The sequence below is a fragment of the Rousettus aegyptiacus genome, unplaced genomic scaffold (genome assembly GCF_014176215.1).
Source record: "Rousettus aegyptiacus isolate mRouAeg1 unplaced genomic scaffold, mRouAeg1.p scaffold_m13_p_6, whole genome shotgun sequence".
In the NCBI taxonomy this organism is placed as follows: Eukaryota; Metazoa; Chordata; class Mammalia; order Chiroptera; family Pteropodidae; genus Rousettus; species Rousettus aegyptiacus.
In genome coordinates, this window is record NW_023416309.1 from 49,752,112 (window position 1) to 49,774,039 (window position 21,928).

Here is a 21,928-nt window from a genome sequence, read left to right on the forward strand (position 1 = left end):
AAATTCCAGCCAGACTGGACCGTGTGCTAACACCGCGGTTGACCGCCTGCTCTCGCCCTGCAGTGTCGACCACATCACGCTGCTGGAGGGCGTCATCGTGCTGGAGGAGTTCTGCAAGGAGCTGGCGGCCATCGCCTTTGTGAAGTTCCACGCGTCCTCCTCGCCGTGAAGAGCGCCTCCGGGGCGACCAAGGACACGGACCCGCAGGGTGCACCCATCGGAGCAGACCAGCCCCACCCCATGCAGAGAGGACGAAAAGCCCCTGTAAATGAAGCATCGCTGTAAACTGGACAGAACCATTACGAACCCACTGAGCGGACAGTTTCAGTAAAATGTGGTCTAATGTTTTCATTGGCTTTATCATAATGGTTCTATGTATAAAAGTGCACGTCCTTGAATTCAGGATACAATCAAAGGAACTTCAGGAAATAAGCGTTTCTAATGCCTGTGTGAAGAGCTGCAAAATTTCTGATGTCATGACTTTGATGATATTTCTGTTATATTAATATCCTTTTAGGTAGCAAGGCATTTTGACATTCTCTGGGACTCAAATGCTTATATTCTTTTGGAGTAATAAGTAGCAAAAATAACTAATTTTATAACTTTTTAAGGTCAGAATTCTTATCAAAAAATATGGGAAAAAACTGTAAATGAGAAAAAAATACAATTCAGGGACCATGAAAAAGTTAATAATAAAATGTGTAGAGCACCATAAACTTTCTTCAGCTTTTCTAAAAATAACAATTTAATATGATAAATTCTTGATTAATATAATATATATATTTTTAAAGAAATGTTCTTTTACTCCTGTGCACATAGCCATGTTAGTGATTAATTTTCACGTATGGGTCCCAGTTTATTTAAACCTTGTCATTTTTGCAACAACGTTGAATTCGTGCTCACCATTGGTAGTATTTGCTAAAATAGTATGTTTTAAGCTAATTAACATATTTTGGGTTACAGACCATTTTTCTCTCCCCCTTGGAAGAGTGTTGCATAAAGTTGTTTTCCAATTTGATTTTCTTGTTGAAATGCATGGTTACGTTCAGGTGGGAAACCGACTGACAACTCTTAGGCGGCAATCAAAATGCCAGTGTCCTCCTTAATGTTTACATTATTTTTTCATTTTCCTGAGGCTTTTGTTTGAAATGATTCTACCAAGAGTTTAAAAAAAAAAAAACACACACACACAACGAAAAACGGCCAACCAGTCTCTCCTGTTTACACGGTAAAGAATGGGTAAGTTGGGCGCGTGCGTGACTGCGAACGGACACGCGCTCGGGAACGCGCGTGGGTGCGAAGCCGCGCTGTGCCCGGCGCGCCTGGCCCCGAGGGGCCCCGAGTGGCCCCGCGCCGTTCGCTCCTCCACGCTCTGGTCTTCCTTCCAGTGATGCTGATCACACAGATGTCTCGTCGTTACGCTTTCTTCTTCTTCTTTTTTTTAATGGAAATGTTAAGCAGCGGCACTTTCCTCTTTTATCTTTTTTCCATGTATTGATATTTGCACAAACAGACTATCACACTCTCTAGCCTGAGAAGAACTGTTGCTGTCCTCGCCAAGAAGTTGGTTTATGTAGCATGTTCGCATATGTACAGTGTGTGGCGTGTTCACGGCAGCATGTTTTGTACCTACTGCTGATTTCGATGTATTAGTTGCTATGATTTATTTTCTTAGATTTTGCTATTTATTAAGAAAAAAAAATTATCGAAAGATTATGGATATTCTTGGCTTTAGAATGCTTCCCACTGTTAAAACAACAGACACTTAAATTTCTGACTTAATGCAAATCTTTGTTAGCTCCTTCTGAGAAATTTATTGAGCAAAACAATGGAAATACAAAGGTAGGAGACAGTTACGTTGTGCTTGATTTTCTTCAAATGATTTTTAATGATGGGAAGACGTTAAGTTTGCTGTGTTTATTGATCAGCTTATGTAAGGAGCCCTGCAGCACCTTCAGTTTGAGATGTAGTTGTAGTCTGCTTTGGCGTAGGTGCTAAAACAAGGCGTTAGGAGGTGTTAGACATTTCTTAATGTTTTCATAGCATGTCGCAGGTGTAAGAGCAGGGTGTGACCTCTCAAACCAAATACTATTTTATCTTTGATTTCACAATGGGACCTGATAGCTAATCCATGAAACCAAGCTCAGAAAAGCTTTAACTCATATTTTTCGTGTATGCTGCTGCTTCTTAAAATGATTATTTTTCTAAGTTATTGTAATAACTGATTTATAATGAGCTAAAGCTGAAGGTGTATTTTGTTTTTCTTTAAACCCCTTCCTTCTTTTCTTCCTTCCTTCTTACTCAGACCTAGAGCCAGCACAAGTTCTCACAGTGAGTTAGATTTGTTGGTGAAACATTGTACTACATTATTAGTCTTTTTCTTGTGGTCTTGCACAAGCCGAATATTTCTGTTATTCAGTACTTGTAAAACAGTGACTAAAATGCACTGTGTTGGGTAGAAAGTACCATCTTAACAATTGATTGCCATAAGCAAGTTCCAAACTGAATTTTAGCCTTGCTTTGCATTGATATAAATAGGTATGCACATTTTTTAAAAACTTTCTAACAGTGTAGTCTTTGGGTTTATTTTTAGTAATGAGCAGCCACATTCTTTACTTGATAGAACTCAGATGTCTCATTAGCCAATTATCATCGTAGTACTCACATTATAACTATGTCATGTTCTCATGTGTATGTATCTGTGCAATATGGGAGCTATGAGTGGATTCATAGCTTTGTAGTTTAATTGTACATTATTGTGTGTGTACATGTGTATATATATGTGTGTGTGTATATATAAGGACCAAAATCCTCAGCTTGCTTACACTATTGCTAGTGTAAAGATTGTTACACTTAATTTTACGGGGCACAAATTATGGAATTACTTCATAATTCATGGTAATATATTTCCATAAATTATTGCATTAATATACAATTACCATTTAATTATGAAGTTCATAGGTATTGACCACAGTTACAGTGAAATGCTGAAACCACAAATTAACATGGTAGTTCTATATTGGGTGGTACAATTAATCAAAATATGCATGTCATTTTGACACTTGTGTTAAAACATGCCAGATAATCATATTTCTGGGCCCTGTAAAATAGTGTTACTGTAATACTCTGTTTTGCCTCCTGCCTTGTTTACATTAAACAAAGGATATTTGGTAAATTTTTCTATTGAACATTGTGTAGGTTACTGACAGTGTTACCAGGGCCTAGAATTCTTGGGCCATCTATGAAGAAACCCTTCAGACGGTGATTGTGCACCTACTCTCTCTGCAAAGGGCGCTGCGATCAGCTTTTTGTGCTAACAATGCATGCAGGACTAAGAGGGACGATCTAAAAATAAATAATGTAATTTAAACAAAATGTCTTCTTATATTTTTGTAGAATTCTAATCAGAAATGTTTCATTCACTGATAAGTTGAAAACAATATAACACATAAAAAAGATATGACACACAACAATCAATAGGTCACTTACAGCATTAATTCCAGGGGAAAAAACAAGACGGACATCAGAATATTTGTGGATGGGGATGTGTAGCTTGAAGAATCCTGCTCGGTGTGCCTCTCATACAGATCACCCGTGCGATTCCGTCTAGTCACTTCCCTAAAGGAAGGAATGTTTATACAAGTCTTAGAAATTCATTCACTGTAAGCATTATTTCTTAATATAACACATAAAAACTTTCCTCTCTGACTGACATTCGAAACAAGTAGACTAGGCTTATTCCATTCACTTGAGTATTTGCCAGAGTCCCTTAATTAGAAACCGAAACAAACATGTGACACACGGTACAACCAGACAGAAAATTCTAGTTATGAATCCCACCTACTCATGATTCTTACAAGCTAATGTTATTTTAAATAGTTTTAATAAATAAAGAGGATAACAGGTTGAAGATGCAGGGAGGTATGGTTTAGGTGTTGAGTTGAAATTACCCTCCCTGCCTTGAGCTACTTCAAAAGAAAACCACATTTTAAGAATGCACAATCAGATCACCAGTCCAAAAATGAGGTTCAGACTGCTGTTCAGAATTTTGCAGTGTTTCATCTGGAAAACTAGTTATCTTGAGGGAATGTAAAACCTTAATGTAAAATTCTTAAGGTTGAAATGTTTTTCAGAGTCACTTTCAAAAGCTATACTGCTTCCTCAAAAGAAAAAAACAAATCAAGTAAAACACGACATGACAGTTTGATGCTGAATAATCCATGAAAGAAACGGAATAGGTTTTAGTTGGTTTTAAGCCAATTAGAGGTTGTCACGTACAGGCCTAGCTCGAAGGAGGCTGGTTGACTACATCAGGCAGATTCCTCTAGGCCTGATTCCTGTACATTCACTACTCTTCTGGTTTGATCGTTTTGTGCATTCGAGATTGTTGTGTTATAATAGCATTTCTAAAGGTGTATCAGAAATATGACACGTCATCCCAAACGAAAATGAAATGATAATTTGGTTTATTCAACAAACATTTTTTTAAGGACTTTCTGTGAGCCAGGTTTTAAGGTCCTAGGAAAAGAAGAAGCAATTTCTTCCCTCAGGAATTCAGTCTCGGAGGATTCAGAGGGCTTACACAAATACAATAGACACTGGCGAACACAAGAGAAACAGCGCCCAAGAAGTGTGAAGACAGAGAGGAGGACGCGGTGTTGCAGATCATCTACGGGGAATATCACAACTCAAGGCTTGACAAAATTATACTGTTGCTGGTGGGTATAGATACGCCAGATATCCTGAGAGGTCATAACCATACAGTCAGCTCAGCAGCAAATGGAAAGCTGTGTCCTATTATATTTACCATGGTAACTGGTTCCTTTCACTTTCGTGCTGAGATTGGTATAATGCACCAGCCCAAACAATTGTGCTTTTAGGCCAATATTTTTTTCAGTTGATGAATAACAATGAACTATTCTGATTTAAATTGTCTCTTTCTAGAACTATATTTATTTATATAGAGAAGGCAAAAAGGCAACTGCAGTGTTAGAAACAAAAGATTTAAGTAGGCTTAAAAAGTGACTTGAACATTAGGGGAAAGATCTGTTTTAGAAAAAAAATACAAACCTTTCTGCTTGCTTTAACTCAGTCCTCCCTTGACCACATTTTTTATTCTCACCTGGGTTGGGGCACAAAGTGGCTGCGTATGCAATTAAGAGAGAGCGAACTGGGGTTGATGGAGACGGGAGAGGAAAGGCAGAAGTCACTGGCTGGATATGTGTGGAGAGATGGAATGTATAAAACCTCTTCTGGGTTCGTATCCCATAACTCCCATCCATTCCCAAAATTTAAGCCTCGGATAAGGCTCGGGGGTCGTACCTGCCAGGAAGCTAGATGAAGAGACCTGACTTCTGTTTCCCTTCCTACCCTCAGTCGTCTTGAGGTAATCTCACAGACTTACCTGATCTCCCAAGGGTGACTCAGGAATTAAAAGCAATTCGGTGTGCTTTACAGTTTTGTATGATGACCTTACTCTTCCTTCTGGTTAGACTAGTCAGTACATCAAGGGGATTATTAAGGTAATAATTGTCTCGACTAAATAACCCGATCCTGACTCATAAGTTAGGACCCAGTAGGACTGTCAGAAATTCCAACGGTGCCATGGATTACGTTGCTCTCGTTCGAGGAGGTGAGGGTGAGGAGAGTAAGAAGAAGACATCCTTTGAGTTTCGTAGCTGTTGGTTTCATCATGGTACCCGTGTTACGTGCACTCAGTTCAGTTACATGATGATCATTCTATTCTTAATGAAATGTTTAATTCTAAGGATACATTTTCTTCCATGATAAGATTCAGTTTAGAGGATCCAAACAAGCCAAGGATACATCCCGGGCTTCTTAACACACCATTCTTTTTTCAAAACACATTTTTAGGTGCAGAACTATCACCAGAACTGGAAGCTCAGAGTGCTAGATGTGTTCAGGAAAAAAAAAAAAAAAAGAGCCAGTGACATGCTCAGCCTATGAGACTAGGGAAGACAAAGCAAAAGCATCTCCACGTCTGGTTCCGCCTTGGGCCTGTAATTTATGAGGAAGGAATTGTAAAATCAATTTTGCTGTAATGCAGAAAGATGAGACGGCACACACATTCACTACAGCCTGGATAAAGTTATATTTCAAAGCCCTGAAGATGAGATTCATTTATGTAATAACACGAGAAATGTATTCCTCGTTCCACTCACAAGTGGAATAGCATGTAGGATTTTAATTGATTAGACTTCCCAAGAGAACTGTGTGCTGCAGATTTCTAGAGGAAAACAAATTAGCCATTCCTTAAACATTATTCTTCCATGTTTAAAATATGCCTTCCTTCTTAAATCTCTTTATTCTGTTGCTCTTACCGACACTGTAGCAAGTCACAGCATTTTATGATTCTGCTTCGATTACTTGAATGTCCTGTGATCTTTAATTCCATCTTGTTTTAGAAACGATTTGAAAGTATCACCTTATATCGCATTGGTGTGGGCTCCCACAGAAATGAGAGTTGAGAAGAAAACGTCTACTTTTAGGATATGAACATCCATGTACTTCGGACTCCTTGATATAAACGGGTTCCATTTTATAAAAGACCTGCATTTTCTTTAAAATGATCCAATGTGATGTAGCTTCAAGTAAACCTTTCCCTGAGAATAATACTGTTGGCGAGAGCACATGACTCATTAAAATTTGGGTTCAAAGGCACATTCTGAAAATAATAAAGGTTGTAAATGCAAATGTGCATCGCAATTTCTGGGTGTTTTTCTTTGGAATTTGACATTGAAATAAAAATAATTTAGCACAGTTCTTAATGATTGGGGTCTTTTCATGCATAGCATATAATTGATATTCATTAAGTTCTGAGTATTTCGAAGAAAAAGCTGATAGATATCTTGCCAAGTAGTGTTGCTCATTTATTATCATTTTTATTTCAGTAGAAAGAGAAAGACTAGGGAAGTGTAATTAATTTGACATAGATAATTCTGAGCTGAGCATTTCAATATCAACACCATTAAGAAACGTTCTTTGTCCTCATTACACAGCTTGCCACTGCTGTACTTGCTGATACAAGACTATTGTATTTTGGTCCTTCCTCCAGTGAGCTGTGTGATCAATCACTCAACTAATACCATTAACTCTTAGGACTGAAATCCTCCCTCTCAGCCTTTTTGGGATAAGAAGGATATTGGTGAGATGTAAATGCTGAGCTTTTCTACTGGGTTCTGAGTTATTTTTAGAAACCCTTTGCAAGTCTCTTAGTCCCTATATTATATTTTTTATCTGCAAACTCTTCAGAAATCCTTACATCACTATGGAAGCCGATCCCTGCCTGTTACAATGATTTTTTTTTTAAAAAAAATATTTTTCCATAGTTTAAGCTGCCCTCAGTGGTCTATTCACCAGACCACAGACAGCAAGGGGCTACTTCACATATACAAAAGGCAAGGCTCCACTCTCCTAATAGGACTTTGTGAAATGATCCTGCTTGGAGTGAAAAAAAAAAAAAACTTTCTAGTTGGACACGTAAAACAGTATGTATTGGGTGCCGTGTTCATAAACGTTGAGGTCTGAGGCTCAAAAGGGATTGTATTGCCCCAGAATTATAGTAACACCATCCATGATGCTCAAACGGTATTTACTAAAACCCCGTCAGGCTATGACGAGGAGAGAGTTCAAGAACGTGGCTATCTTCGAGAGGTCCGCTTTAAAAGTAGAAGGGCTAAGGCGAGTTCTGTGCAGTTTATTAAGCTCTTGCCCTTCAGTTCCAAATCCGCTCTTCTATATCCTTTATCATCACACTGGGCTAGGATTCCACAAACTAGACTTCCACTAGGTGTTGTCAAGAAGGGTTTCTGGAGGGCAAAGGGAAGCGAGCAGAAGGGAGAAAGAACTTTCTTTGAGTTTCCTTGCCGTTCCTGACATACCACCTCAGCGATGGGTTTGCAGCCATTGGTTCCGGCCTCTGCGTTCTTTAAGGGTTTCCAGAGCCAGCCTCATCAGGCCTCTTGGAGAGGGCAGCAGCAGCAGCAGGGAAGCGCCCCCTCTCGGAGGCCTGAGTCCCAGCTTTCTAGAGCCCTTCCCCCAAGCTTCTAGGTCTGGGACTCCAGGCGTGTTCTCTCAGCCCTGGTGGTAGCTGCTTCCTGGGCCATTATTTCTGGATGACCTCAGCGAATGGCCCGTCTTCCGCATTCACCCCTCCAACATTGGCGTACCCAATTCCTGTATTAAATCCCCTCTGCCGAAATCTCTGATATAGTTTCTATTTTCCTGTCTGGACCCATCTCAGCGTCTTCCACTATTAACCCCAGCCTGGGGAGGATGACCGCCGCAGGACTTTCCGAGGATGCTCTCATTAATATATCTTTTAATACCTTAATGAAGAGATTGTCATCTGGCCCAACAGGAGATATAGGTGGATATTCACGCCCCATGTAACTTCACATTCCTATCTCCCTAAGCCTTTGAATTACTTTCCTACATTATACCAGGAAGTTTTGGCATTTCGACTCATTGAATGTAGCCTGCCATTGAGTGACATTTTATTAAATCAACCAAGAACACTGCTAGAGCTACTTCCAGCTGAGCGAGCAAATACAGTACATCTGGACTCAGATAAGGATGCCCAAGTACATTTGGCCCGATTTAATGTTACGCGTTATCTTCCTTTGATTCTGTTCACACAATAAAATTACGCCCCACCTCCTCTTGTACTGTCCTCTTTGGAATTAAGTCACTATGTGTAGCCCACACATGAGAATTGGAGAGTTACACTCTATCTTCTTTAGTTAGAGTGCCTACATAAATTAGTTGGAAGGAAGGAAGGAAGGAAGGAAGGAAGGAAGGAAGGAAGGAAGGAAGGAAGGAAGGAAGGAAGGGCTCTGTAAGAAAGATTCGTGTGTACTCCCTCATTTATTTATTTATTTATTTATTTATTTATTTATTTATTCCATCATTGATATCTATTGACACATGGATATTGATTTTATACTTTGGATTATAATCCGACACCGCTCCACTGATTCGATTGCCCAAATTGTTCTAGCTTTGGCCCCTGGGAGCTCTTTCAGTTAGCTCCTGTGCCCCTTTGACGTACCTTCTCCCCCACCCCCCGATAAATGTAGGGGTTTCTATTTTTTTGTGTGTTTGAGCACTTCCTTGCTTTCTGGCACTGTCCTAGAATCAGCAGTTTCTTCATGTGGCACCAGGGCCATGGGGAACATTGAGTTCTTCAGTAATGCGTCGACTCGGCACGCTGCTTTGGGTCTCGGTAGCCTAAGAGAGGCTGTTGGACTAAATGTGTGATAGTTTCAAAGCTCTTACAACCTGAGCCTGTTAAGACTGGCTAGGACGTTGACATACTAAACAAACTATCCAGAGTGGGTGACAGAGGGACGAGCCGTAGAACTTATCAGAGACAAGAGTGTCCATGTTAGCAGAAGGGAAAACTTCTGCAGTCACCAATATTATTCTCCCAAAGACAGCCACACAAAAGATTTCAGTTTTGGACTTCATATGTTATTTCCAAAGGACTCATATTGTGATAGGATTGACAGAAGTTTTAAAAATACTTTACACCTGTATCCCGTTACCTATGTGAGCTATGAATTATTACTTTTTTTTTTTACAACTCCTGTAATTAGCTTGTAGCTAGGACAAATATATTGCACTTATCTTCTGTTAAAACTATTAGCTTGCTGCTGATAAGCATTTGCAATCAACTACAATTTTTATTACCTATAATTGGCATTTTCTTCATTTTAAAATTACTGGGAGACTCAGAAAGCGGAGGTGACTCAGGCCTCTCTAGGCCACAGTGGCCTTTGTATATAGATTTTCTCGTCTTCTGACAGAACTGGTTTGCTTGAATCTGTACAGATGAGAACACAATCATCGTGAAACAGGAAAACCCACATGGGTTATGTATACTTCTGTTTGCTCCGTAAAGGGCAGCATTTATGTATCTTAAGCTGTATCTCGAAAGCTTTTCTGCCTCAGAAGCTCGCTTGCATTAAACATGAGATGCTGATAAGTGCTGTTGCCACGGGGAATTGCAGGCAGCTCTGGGCAGCCCGGGGTGATCTCAGCCCTGTGGGAAGGACGCTGCTGAGAAGGGCATCGGGCCAGCTGAGGCTCTGTGCGCTGTGGGAAGAAAGACTGGTGTAGACTTTGAGTGCAGATGGATCTGATTTTGATGGGTCTCTTTACTTAAATGGGTGATTGTTCTCCTTGACATCCTGGGAGGAGTATGTGACATGCTGCGAGGACATACCTTGGATCTGTGAGGGGAGATAAACCCCGTCCTCTAACAGGGAAGAGAAGAAACAGGAAGAAAAGAGCTCACGGAGGAAGAACGGCAGGAGACTGAGCAGACGCCAGCCTCCGTCCTCCCAGCTGGCCAGCGCTCTGCCTCCCTCACTCCCACCTCCCGCTGTGGTCTCTGCAGCCCTCTGCCTGCTTTCTGGACGCCGCCTCCTTGTCCTCTACCTCTGCTTCCTTCCACCCCGTGTCCCTACCTCATCCCCTGCCTTTTCTTCACCGCCAGCAGAGATCGGACACCATCCCAGGCTCTGCGACCACGCCTAACCTCAAGGAGAACAGAAAGGTCCCCAAGGAGCTGTGTGGACTCAGCTCAAAGATCTATCTTATCTCTGGTCCTGCTCAGACATTTGGCACTGAGCCTAGGATTGAAAGATTTGACATGTTCCTGTGATCGGCTCCCTGCACTACCCCCAGCCTGGTACTGCAGTCCCGGCTCCATCACTGCCCGGCTATGAGGCTTCGGGCACCTAATACCACCTCCCCGAGCCTCAGTTTTCCCATTTGTAAGATGGGAGTGGTACTATCTACCTCAGAGGGTCGTCGTAAGGATTGAATGGGGGAATAATGTAGTAGAACCACACCTGGAACCCAGTAGGCACCGGAGGGCTAGCGGGCCCCTCTAGTGCATCTCAAAGTCCCCTCAGATTCCCAGTAGGACGGAATCATAACGGGTGGGTGGAACAGGCCTCGGCAGAAGCTTTCAGGGCAAGCTTCCCAGGTGGCTCTGATATACGATGAAGTGTTCTTCACAGGGATTAGCCTCTCCCCCACACACTGGCTCTAGAGCCCAGGTCTGCAATATGAGCCACTGTCCCTGTCCACCCACTGTCCCTGTTCCCCCTCCCCTCCGGTGAAACGCCCCCACTTCTGCAGCCCTTCCCCACAGAGCACCCCGCCCTCCTTGGACTTCTGCCCCAATACGAGGGAAAGAGCTAAAAGAAATCTTCTTAAGAGTTTGTTTTGCTAAATATTTACACTTTCTCTCCTTCCCATACCCTGTAACTGTTGATGAGATTTTTTTTTTCTATAAAATTCCAGGAATCATTCTAGCTCAGCTCAGCATTCCCAGTGTCAATAAGCAACTCCATAGTTTTTATCTACAACTGTCACTTCTGACAGTTAAGAACCAGTCTGGAAACTTCGTTGCAGGTTTATGGTCCCAAGTCTGTTGCTGACATGCCAGGAAGGGGCACACGTGTAACTAATTCAAAGGAGCTTTGGAAGGACAGGCCCACGCCCAGCCAATCATTGGCTGAAAGGGATGCAGGCTCTCTGAGAGGCTCTGCCCGGCAAGGGTGGGAGCAGCCTTTGAGCCTGTTTGGAGAGAAACAATCATTGTTGGGAAGGAAGGGTGAATCAAGGCATGGCTAAACAATTACCAAGTGTTGCCACTGGAGGGCGATGTCTCCAAACAGTCTCTCTCCCCACCAGGAACGTTCCTGCCCAGGGGGTGAGTTCCAGCCTGTTCCAAATCCATTCAATAGGTAGGGCACTTGGAAATCATGACGCTCCTTCTGAAATCCTGAGGAATGTGGATGCACTAAGCTTTCGACAACAAAATAACTGAATATAGAATTTTACCTACAATCAACTAAACTAGGTCAGTGATTCTCAATCCTGGCTAAAGATGAGAATCATTTTTAAGAGGTATAAAAACTACAGTAGCTCAGAACCCACAAAAAGCCAATTACATCAGAATCTCTGGAAATGGAGCAATGGCATTTGCATATTTTAAGACTTCCCAATAATTCTAATGTTCACTCTACAAGATTCTAGTTGAAACATTCACAGTGGGCATCGGAAGAAAATTTATCCCAAAAAATTTAATTTAAAAATTTTCTATTACATTTTCTCCTGAAAATTGGGAAATCACTATTGATACTTGATTTAAAGGTAGAACTGCTTCGCCCAGCTCTGGAAGAGATCAGGGGTTGAGAACTCCTGCATCTTGCCTCTGGAAGCCCATTTTCAGTAACATTCTCAGAGACCTAACAAGTTATTAACAGCTGGGTGCAAATTTGCTTATCAAACATCAAAGCATCTAGAATTATGATAAAATGGAGGCCAAATAAGCTTAATTGTTTAAAGAAAATAGGGAAGAAAATTTATACTGGCTTTTCCCCCCAGGCATATAGACTTTTCTTAAAAAGTCAGAAAGTATTAAAAATGGATGAAATAAAATCATGCACAACCCCTTTGTCACTATTGACATATTTATGTATTTCTAATATTTTATGCATATATGTATATCTTTAAAATCTGTGAAGTCTACATAATTTTATCCTTTATATTTATCTTTTTAATTTTTTTTTTTTTTTTAGGTGAGGCAGCCCTTGGTTGACCTTACAGATTGCAAGGACCTTGTCAGTTTACAATCCCTTATTTTTTATTTTTTATGCCTACAGCACCTGGTCTTCCTAGGTGGTCTCCCGTGCAAGTACTAACCAGGCCCGACCCTGCTTAGCTTCTGAGATCAGATGGGATTGGGCTCGTTCAGGGTAGCACGGCCGTAGACTCAATTTTTTTTCCTTTTTACCTTAACATTATAATGAGACCATTTTCTTATGCTTTCAATCTTCTTTATAGGCGTTATGAATGGCCACCTAGAATCCCACCACGTGATCATATACATACAACTACAGTGGAACACACAAGGGCATCATTCACGCCTGCACCTCCCTGTAGAAAACAGCTACACACCGCTGTTAGCTTTACATCTTCTCTTTCCAAGAGGTCTGGAGACGGGCTGGAATCTCTTGGACTTAATTACAAATTCACAGAAAAGGGACTCATTGGCTCAACTTGGGTGGGGTGTCCTCACCTAGTCCAACCAATCGTGGCTGAGAATGGGGGGAGGGAGGTGAGGTCATTTGCTATAGAAGCTGCCGAAACCTACTTCTGTTAGCTTGTGGGTGGATAGTGGGATCAGGAGAGCTCCTAAGAAAGGAGGCCTGAGCAGCTGGCACCTGGGTGTCCTCCACGATCCTCCACTCCCTCCTGGCTTTTGTGCATGAGACACTATGTTAAGAGTTGTGTAGGAATCAAAGGATTATCCTCAAAGGACCTCAGAATCCAAATAAGAAAACATAACATACATGAACTGAGACTTTAAGTAACAGTAATACTTGCTGTTTCTTACTGAGTAAATAGCATGTACCAGGTTCTCTACATTTATTATTTCACTTAGTCTTCAGGATCATTCTATGAGCAAGGCACAAATATTCCAGATCTATAGGCTGAGGAGTAAAGTAACAGTTAGTTGGTAGGCATAGACCAGAATTTGAACTCAGGCAGTCAAAGCCTTCACTGTTTCCACAATGCCAGGAAATCTCAGGCAGCCCACGATTATGTAATGACCTGGTTATATTGTTGGATAAGACAACTGAAGGACTCTCATAAATTTGGACATCCTCTTGAAGTGTGTCCAAGAAACATTGCAAGGCCTTTATTTGCCATTTTACCCCCTTCTCCTGGGACTTGGCTTAAGTAAACCCTAAAGTCAGGTTAGAGAAGGGAACTGATCTCATTGATAAACTGCAGAGTTATATTAGAGCTACACTAAAATACACACACACACACACACACACACACACACACATACACACAGAGGCGTTAAGGTTTTTCTACAAATGTGATGAAACAGGAAAATTACCTCTGAAATAGACCATTTTATAGCAGTTCTCAAATATGTGTTTGTTTACTCTCTACATCAGAATGTCTAGAAGCACTTGCCTAGAATATAGAAATCTGGACCCCACATAAGATTTATTGAATTTCTAGAAAGGAGGCCTTCCCTTCTCCCCCGAGATCAAGAGATGGTTGTTCGACTGCCTTACAGGCATGGTTGACTCAAGGTTTTAGTTTTTCGGAGTCAAGTTTTGTTTTGTTTTATTTTGTTTTAAGTTTTCTTAAGATGCAATTCATATACAATACAATTTACCCATTTAGAGTGTTGAGTTCAGTGGCTTTCAGTATACTCAGCTGTGCTCCTGTCTTCACAATCAATTTTAGAACAATTTCATTATCCCCAAAAGAAATCCTGATTCCTTTAGCTGTCACCCTCAATTCCCCCACCCAAGCCCCAAGCCCTGGGCAACCGCAAGTCTATTTCCTGCCTTTATAGATTTGTCTATTCTGGACCTTTCATATAAATGGAATCATACAATATGTGGTTGCAGAGTGAAGCTTGCAAGTCTGGGTCAAGAGCAGATTTGCTGCAGACAGCAGAGCAAAGTCTTTGCCACTTTGCCAGGTGTGGAATACAGATTTAAAGAATTTGGGATTGAAGGAGGCCAAGAGCCAGCCTTCCCCAGATCCCTGCAGGTCCAGCCCTGGATTACACCAAGCAAGCAATCGCCAAGGGTCCTGTGAGCCCTGAACTTCCAAGGAAAAGCTCTCGCCCATTGCTTCTTGGGCCTTGCTGGGCAATTGAATCACCTGAGAACTTTGTTAAAAAATTTTTAAAAAGATCCCCGGCCCCCTTCGCTGGGGTTTAGTGTGTCTCGTGTGGGGTTCAGGTATCTGTATTTTAAGGAAGTACTCCAGTGCTGTATGTAAGGGCAACAGACTGGCATTCGGGATGCTCTGTAAAAGGCTCTGTTTCAGAGAAGAGACCAAAGCTTCCTCCGCTCATACAGTTCCCTGTCAATCCATCTTCCCTTCTCTGCAGTTGCTGTGGCTCGGACTTTACTTTTGTACAAAGCCATGCCGATTGTTCTATGGAAATTCCATCCTTGCAGACGGCAGGGGAACCTTTCAAGTAAAAACATAACAGAGATTCCTGGAAACAATTGCAAACTGCTGGACCCCTGGATATTACTGCTGGAGGATAGCTTGGAGACTTCAAACAGTCATTGTGTCTGAACGGAGGTGCACAGTTAGTGAGGTAAAGGGGCCCGAAGGTTCTCAGCCTCCCAGCTTCTCTTTCTGGGCTGAAATTCATTTTCCCAGTGAGCGGAAATGCTTTCCTCAGTTGAGTCCCTTTTCATGCCTTTGATTTACAGAAGCTTCCCCAAAAAATAAATACGAGTTGATTACTGGGTCACAGACTCTTAGAGAGCTTTCCAGAAGCCTTCAAGGGTAAGGAAGATAAATTGGAACAATATTTGAAAAACCATCCTGGTTGTTTGTCTATCATTTTTCCAGGGGCTGAGACACTGATTACATTGTGGCTCCTTGCCATCACCCCATGAGCTAGACGGAGCTTTTTAAGCTACTTTTTGCAGATAAAGAGAGGATACTCCAAGAAGTTACCAGATGCTCCCCAGATCACCCAGCAGGCCGGTCCTCCTCCTGGGCCTTTGCCCTGGTCTCCAGTCCGTGGGCTCACCACATTGCCTCATGGCCGTAAACATTTTAGAGAAGACTGCCAAAAATGGAAGAAACTTTAGAGATTCTTGTCTCAGTCATTAAGCCATGGAAACTGAGTTTACAGAGCCACTAATTCAGTTCAACAGTGACTTGTCATCTGCGGAGCCTCCGCAGCAAGAATGAGGCATCTCTGTGCATTTTGAGGATGGCTGGACCAATTCTAGGGCGTCTCAGAGCTCTACCAGACACACGCGCACACACATACACATGTGCGTGCTTGTACACAGCAGACAAACACATGCACACGGGCAGACAGACACATAAGACACAGACAGACAGACACAGACTCTCTCCTTCCCTCCCTCCCTCCCTCCTTTTCTCTCTCTCTCTCTCTCAGGAAGACCAAACATGCCCTGTTTCATTTGCAGGTTTAATGTACGCCCAGATGGCCAATCCATTTCCAAAACAGTCAAGAGCTAGTCATTAAATCATACTCATGAGTGCACGTGTGTGCGCGCTTGCACGCGTGTGTGTGCTTTACCCATTTATTTGCTTGCAATGGCTTTTGTTTAACGAAGCTGCTTGTGAGTCCTCCTATTTGGCATAGACGTGAGCAGTGAGCTGGGGCTCGCTGACCCAAATCGGCACCACGTGCTGCTGTGTGCACATGCCTGCTCACCCGTGAACAGGAGAGATGCTCACGGGCTTTTTCCGAGCAGCCTCAGCTGGGCGACAACTGCTCATCACCTCCCCGTGAGCCAGCGACGCGTCTGCGGCAGCCTGGGGCGGGCACCTCTGAGCGAAAGATGGACGACACAGAACCAGGCCCCCCGCATTTCTGTTCTTTTCCCAGGACCAGGGAGCCCACGTGGTTGCAGAACCTACTATGCACCATGCTCTTTGCTTGCATTATTTCCTTTTGTCCCCGTAACAACCCCACATGATACGTACTCCATCTGACAGATGAGGATGCAGGCTTAGAGAGAGGAGACAAAATAAATCCCTTCTGGCACACTAAGGACTACAAAGGACACGCCATTAGGCATTGGTGTTTGGAAGGAAGATTTGGTCTGAGTGCCAGAAACACCTCCCGAGCATGTCACATTTAAGCTGGCATCTGGAAGGATAACTAAGGGTTAGTGAAGTGTGAGGTGGAGACTGGGCAGGAAAGAGAAGTCCGGGAGAAAAACTAGCAAGTGTGAAATGCTTGTGACAGCCTGGAGAATTGGAAGCACTTAAAGAAGGCCAGTGTGATGTCATTAGTGGACAAAGTAAGGACGAGAGAGAGTTGAGACTGAGAAGGAGAGCAGGAGCCGAGCTGGGGAAGGCCCTGGGGGCCGAGGATTCGGGATCATTTCATAATATTACAGAGGTAACTCATTTTTTAAAATGATACCCGGGAATAGCAGGACTTTATTTATATAACATTCTTCCTATGAGGAAATAGTCTAAGTTTCACACAATCAATTTTCCAAGGGACTTTTGAAACACAACCAACCGACTGATAAGATATAGGTGGCTCTACCGAAGGTTGGTTCTCATCTTTTGGCTCCTATGCATCTTATCTTCTTATCTATATTATTATTTCTTGACCTCAAAGACATCATGTTTCTTAGAACATCTGCCCCAAAACACCCCCTCTTGCACCCCCAATTATTTACTATTAAACAATTTTTGATTATGCCTCTATTTGAGAGTGAAAAAGATAAGGCATCTGATTGTTCTGTACTAGATGAAAATAAATACAATATTCCAACCCATCTTAACATACAACACAATAGATGTTCTTATACTACAGGTCAAATCATGTTTCCCTCAGGAAAAAAACTTTAACTAGATAGTAAAGAGACAGGTTTCCATCCTTCACAGAGAAAAATCCATCCGATTACAGTTGCATCATGTGTAGAGTAATATGCCAAGAATGAATTTACACCTTGCCCCATCATTAAAATTGCATTGGTGGCTGGTGGTTGAATTGGGCTACATTAGAACGCAAGTGTCAGAAACACCACTTGAATTAGCTTAGGAACAAAGCTGGTTTATGGGAAAGTTCATGGTATGATGAGGAGGGCAGAGGAGGTAGGATCTGAAGAAAAACGGTAGCTCCCACATGGCTAGAATGAGCCCTTCCCACAAGAAAGGAAATGTTCTCCAGACAAAATGTTAGTGCCAGCCAAAGTTGTCTACGGTTTAAACTTTGAGGCTTTCTCTATAATGTTATCAGAAGAACACAGTGTGGTAAAAAAAAAAAAGAGTATGACTTCTGGGGGGGGCAGGCAAAACTAGTCTGCAACTGATCAGGGCCGAGACCGTAGCAACTCTGAGCTTGTTGTTATTTAGCTGAAAAATGACCATTTAAGGACTTAATGAGAGTGTGTACAAAGTACTGTTGATGGTTGCAATTAGGTGCAGCTACTACGGAAAACAGTATAGAGGTTTCTCAAAAAATTAAAAACAGAACTACGTTATGACCTGGCAATTCCACCTCTGGGTATTTATCACAAATCCAAAACACTAATTTGAAAAGATGTATGCACCCCTGTGTTCTTCGTAGCTATTCACAATAGCCAAGATATGGAAGCAACCTAAGTGCCCATCCATAGACGATTAAATAAAGAGATGGGGGCATATATACAATGGAATATTAGTCAGCCATAAAAAATGAAATAAAATCTTACGATTTGCAGCAACATGGTCGACCCAGAGGGTATGATGCTAGGTGAAATTGCTCAGACAAAAACAAATACCATATGATTTCACTTATATGTGGAATCTAAAGAACAAAATAAATGAACAAACACAGAGATAGACTCTTAGATACAGAGAACAAACTGATGGTTTCTAGATGGGTGAGGGGTTGGGAGCTGGGTGAAAAAGGTGAAGGGATTAAGAAATACAAATTGGTGGTTACAAAGTAGTCATAGGGATGTAAAGTGCAGCACTGGGAATACAGTGAACGATATTGTAATAACTATGTATGGTGCAGGCGGGTGCTAGATTTATTGGGGGGATCGCTTCGTAAATTATATAAATGTCTCACCACTCTGCTGTACACCTGAAGCTAATATTAAATGATATCGAATGACAACTGTAATTGAAAAACAAAACAAAACAAAACAAAACAAAACAAAACAAAGCACGGTGCCAGAGACTTACTATGTGCTTAATAAATTGTAGCCCATTCCTCTCTCCATTCATGAGGGAATGAGGATTAACCACCTGTATTAAATGACTCAATACGCATAAAGTACTAGAACAGTGCCTGGTGCGTGGCAAGAGTTCAATAAATGTTAGCTGTTATTATCATCATTTTGGTGATTGTTTCCATTTCCCAATAAGAATGTCCCTAAAGGAATCCGATGGCTGCCCAGACTGAATGCCTTCCTGGGGGAGATGAACATGACAAGATAGTGTGACCTTTTCTCTCATCCTCTTCATCTTAATGCGAGGAATTGTTCTTGCTCTGCAGTACTCAACGGACTTTGGACACTTAGTCGATATTAATTAATGACGTCGGTGCTGATGTGCCAGCCCTTTGAAATGAAAACTTTTCATGCCAGCAAAGCCAAGGTAGAATTAGGCAGCTGTGTGGCAATCTCGTCTCAGATGTAATCACGATTCGCTTTGTTCATATCCCCACGCTGTTCAAGACACTTCATTAGTCCGGTTTTGTTGCCTTTACGCTGATTGTGTTGATGCACCTTTGGAAGCCACATCAGGAATAATCCTCCCTCATTTTTCTCTTCTGGAGCTGTGGGTATTGCAAGACCCAGGCGTTCTCTTAGCTAGGGACTGATATATAACTTTTGGCAAAGAGAGTGAAGAGAAAGCACCAGGCTTTGCTACCATGGTACATTAGCTATCTCAAGGCTTTATTGATCCTGATAGTTCACCTGTCCTTATTGATTGTCAAAGAAAATCTTCCTAGCAACATAAAAGGATGACATGGCCGCCCTTCCATTAAAGGGGCTTCTCAGTTGAGGACCACGGTCTTCTTGATGGCGGTGGTATAAAGCATCTTAATATCTCCTCTAGTGCTTAATATAGCACCTTGATCAAACAAAAATAATAACAACAATAAAACAGGAGGAGCAGTCGACACTAAGTGCTCATGGATGGTGGGCATTGTTCTAAGCACACCACATATTATAAATCATTTAATTTTCAAAACAACCCTGTGAGATGGTCATTATTATTACCATCCCCACTTGACAGGCGAGGAAACTGAAACATAAAGTTGTTAAGTAACTCACCAAAGGTCACCCAGCTATTATGTGATAGTCTCGCCTCTCCAACATCAGCGGCACACTTCAGAGTCCATGGCAGTAGATGCTCAGTAAATAGTTGTCGACTAATTATTTTTATTTTTGTTTTGTTTTTATCTATAAAGTGTCCTTTAACCTTTTCTTGGAATAAAAGAAAAGAAACATTTATTTAATGCTTACAACGGACCAAATATGGCATTAGATGTTATCACAGGCTTTATCCCATTTAGTTTTTTTTTTTAATAACCCTGCTAAGTAGATGTGATTTTCTGAGAATCACAAAGTAAAGAATTTTCTTAAGATCATACAGCTAGTGAGCGCGAGTTGGGGCAGGGGGCAGGAAGATGGAATTCGCACCCTCATAAATCTGCCTGACCCAAAGACCACAATTCCATGCATTTCCTACAGCTGCCGGCTGTGCACTACAGATGGAACCCATTGAGTCATTTTCTGTAAATTTTCCACAGGACTGTCCTTTTGAGGTATAGTTACCAGATTAAGTAGATACTTTTATATAAATGCACACTGTCACGAGTACTATACTGCATGAATTCCATCCAGAAAATCCAGGAGCACTTTAATTCCAGAAAAGCCACTCCTTTCCAAGATACTTAACTATACTAGTAAATACTAATACCAATAACGTTTTGCATTATAATTGTGCTACATGCATGACATGATTTAATATATATGAAATGCCTGAAACAATATTGGTCATTCCTATGTGGTGAAGCCTCCATAAAGATCCCTAAAGCATGGGGTTCAGAGAGCTTCTGAGTTGGTGAACAGAAGGGAGGCACACCTCAACTCCGCAGAGACAGGAGCCCCCACACTCGGGGTCCTTCCAGACCTTACCCCATGTATATCTTCAACTGGCTATTCATTTATACTTTTCTTTTTTAAATTAAATTGATCAGGGTGACATTGGTTAATAAAATCATACAGGTTTCAAGTGTACACTTTGAAAATACATCATCTGTATATTACATCGAGCGTTCACCATCCCCAAGTCAAATCTCCTTGCGTTTGCATCTTTTATTATATAATAAACCGTTAAATGCAAGTAAGTGTTTCCCTGAGTTCTGGGAGTCAGGCGTTCTAGCAAATTATCAAACACAAGGAAGGGGTCGCGGGAACCCTAGCCTGTCAGAGGTGCAGGTAGCAACCTGGGACTTGATGATTGGTGTCTGAAGGGAAGCAGTCTTCGGGGACTAAGTCCCTTCGCCTGTGGAATTCGAGCAGACTACACGTAGATAGTGTCAGGACCGAATCAAACGGCAGGACGCCCAGCTGGTGTCGCAGGACTACCGTGTGCGGGAAATCTACATATCTGCATCGGAAGTGTTGAGTACGGTGGTAATGTGAGAAGAAAGAAAAATAGCAGTGTGTTTTCCCTGTAGAGGTGTTAGTTAAATCCCATGTCCCAAGAGAGTGCCCCTAAATCAATGAATTCTTGCTTTTCCAGTAGCATTCCTGTCCCCTTCATCAATCACTCTAAAAACTCATTCTTTCTACCAGAACATGTTTGCTGGTCACCACGGGTGAAATCTTTAGCAACCGAGCTCCCTGCCACCTGTACAATAGACTGTCCATGCCCCACTTACCAATGAGATGACTATTTTTTTTTTTTTGCCTCCTGGGCGACTGTGTTCTCAGACCATGCTCATTAGCACTGTCTTCATCCAAGTCCTCCAAGAAGCATACGCCGAAATGAGATTAAACGTGCGAGTGATTCATCAGGGGAAATGTTTATGATAAAAGATGAGAGCCAAGAGGAGGGGCAAGAACTGTCGGACCATGACAGAGATCCGACCCTGGAGGAAGAACAGCAGGAGGAAGGGGGTTGAGCGAAAGAGCCTGAGATTGTGATGCTAACCTAAGAAAGCTTGACAAGGCCAATGGAGCGTCCTCGAGACAGCGCTGCCTATCAGAAGAGTCCCCTGACTCCCAGGAATGGCTCTGCCTTGCTATGCCCGCTGCCCTCAGCCACTGGCTGGAAGCAGCCAATACACGGGAAGTGTGGCCTTGTCATGTGCACACTGTACCCTGCTGGGTCG

The 21,928-nt window shown here is 42.1% G+C and overlaps 1 protein-coding gene and 1 pseudogene across 1 annotated transcript in view; one reads left to right on the plus strand and one right to left on the minus strand.

Moving 5' to 3' along the window:
* Positions 1-3,375, plus strand: part of FAM160B1 (family with sequence similarity 160 member B1) — a 30,916-nt gene extending 27,541 nt beyond the window's left edge. The window contains exon 17 of the mRNA XM_016146405.2: positions 64-3,375. Within this exon, the coding sequence (XP_016001891.1) occupies positions 64-169 (106 nt within the window). The 3' untranslated portion in view covers positions 170-3,375. The remainder of the gene's footprint in view (positions 1-63) is intronic.
* Positions 3,376-12,692: 9,317 nt separating this feature from the next.
* LOC118604552 lies at positions 12,693-12,811 on the minus strand (annotated as a pseudogene).
* Positions 12,812-21,928: the final 9,117 nt, after the last annotated feature.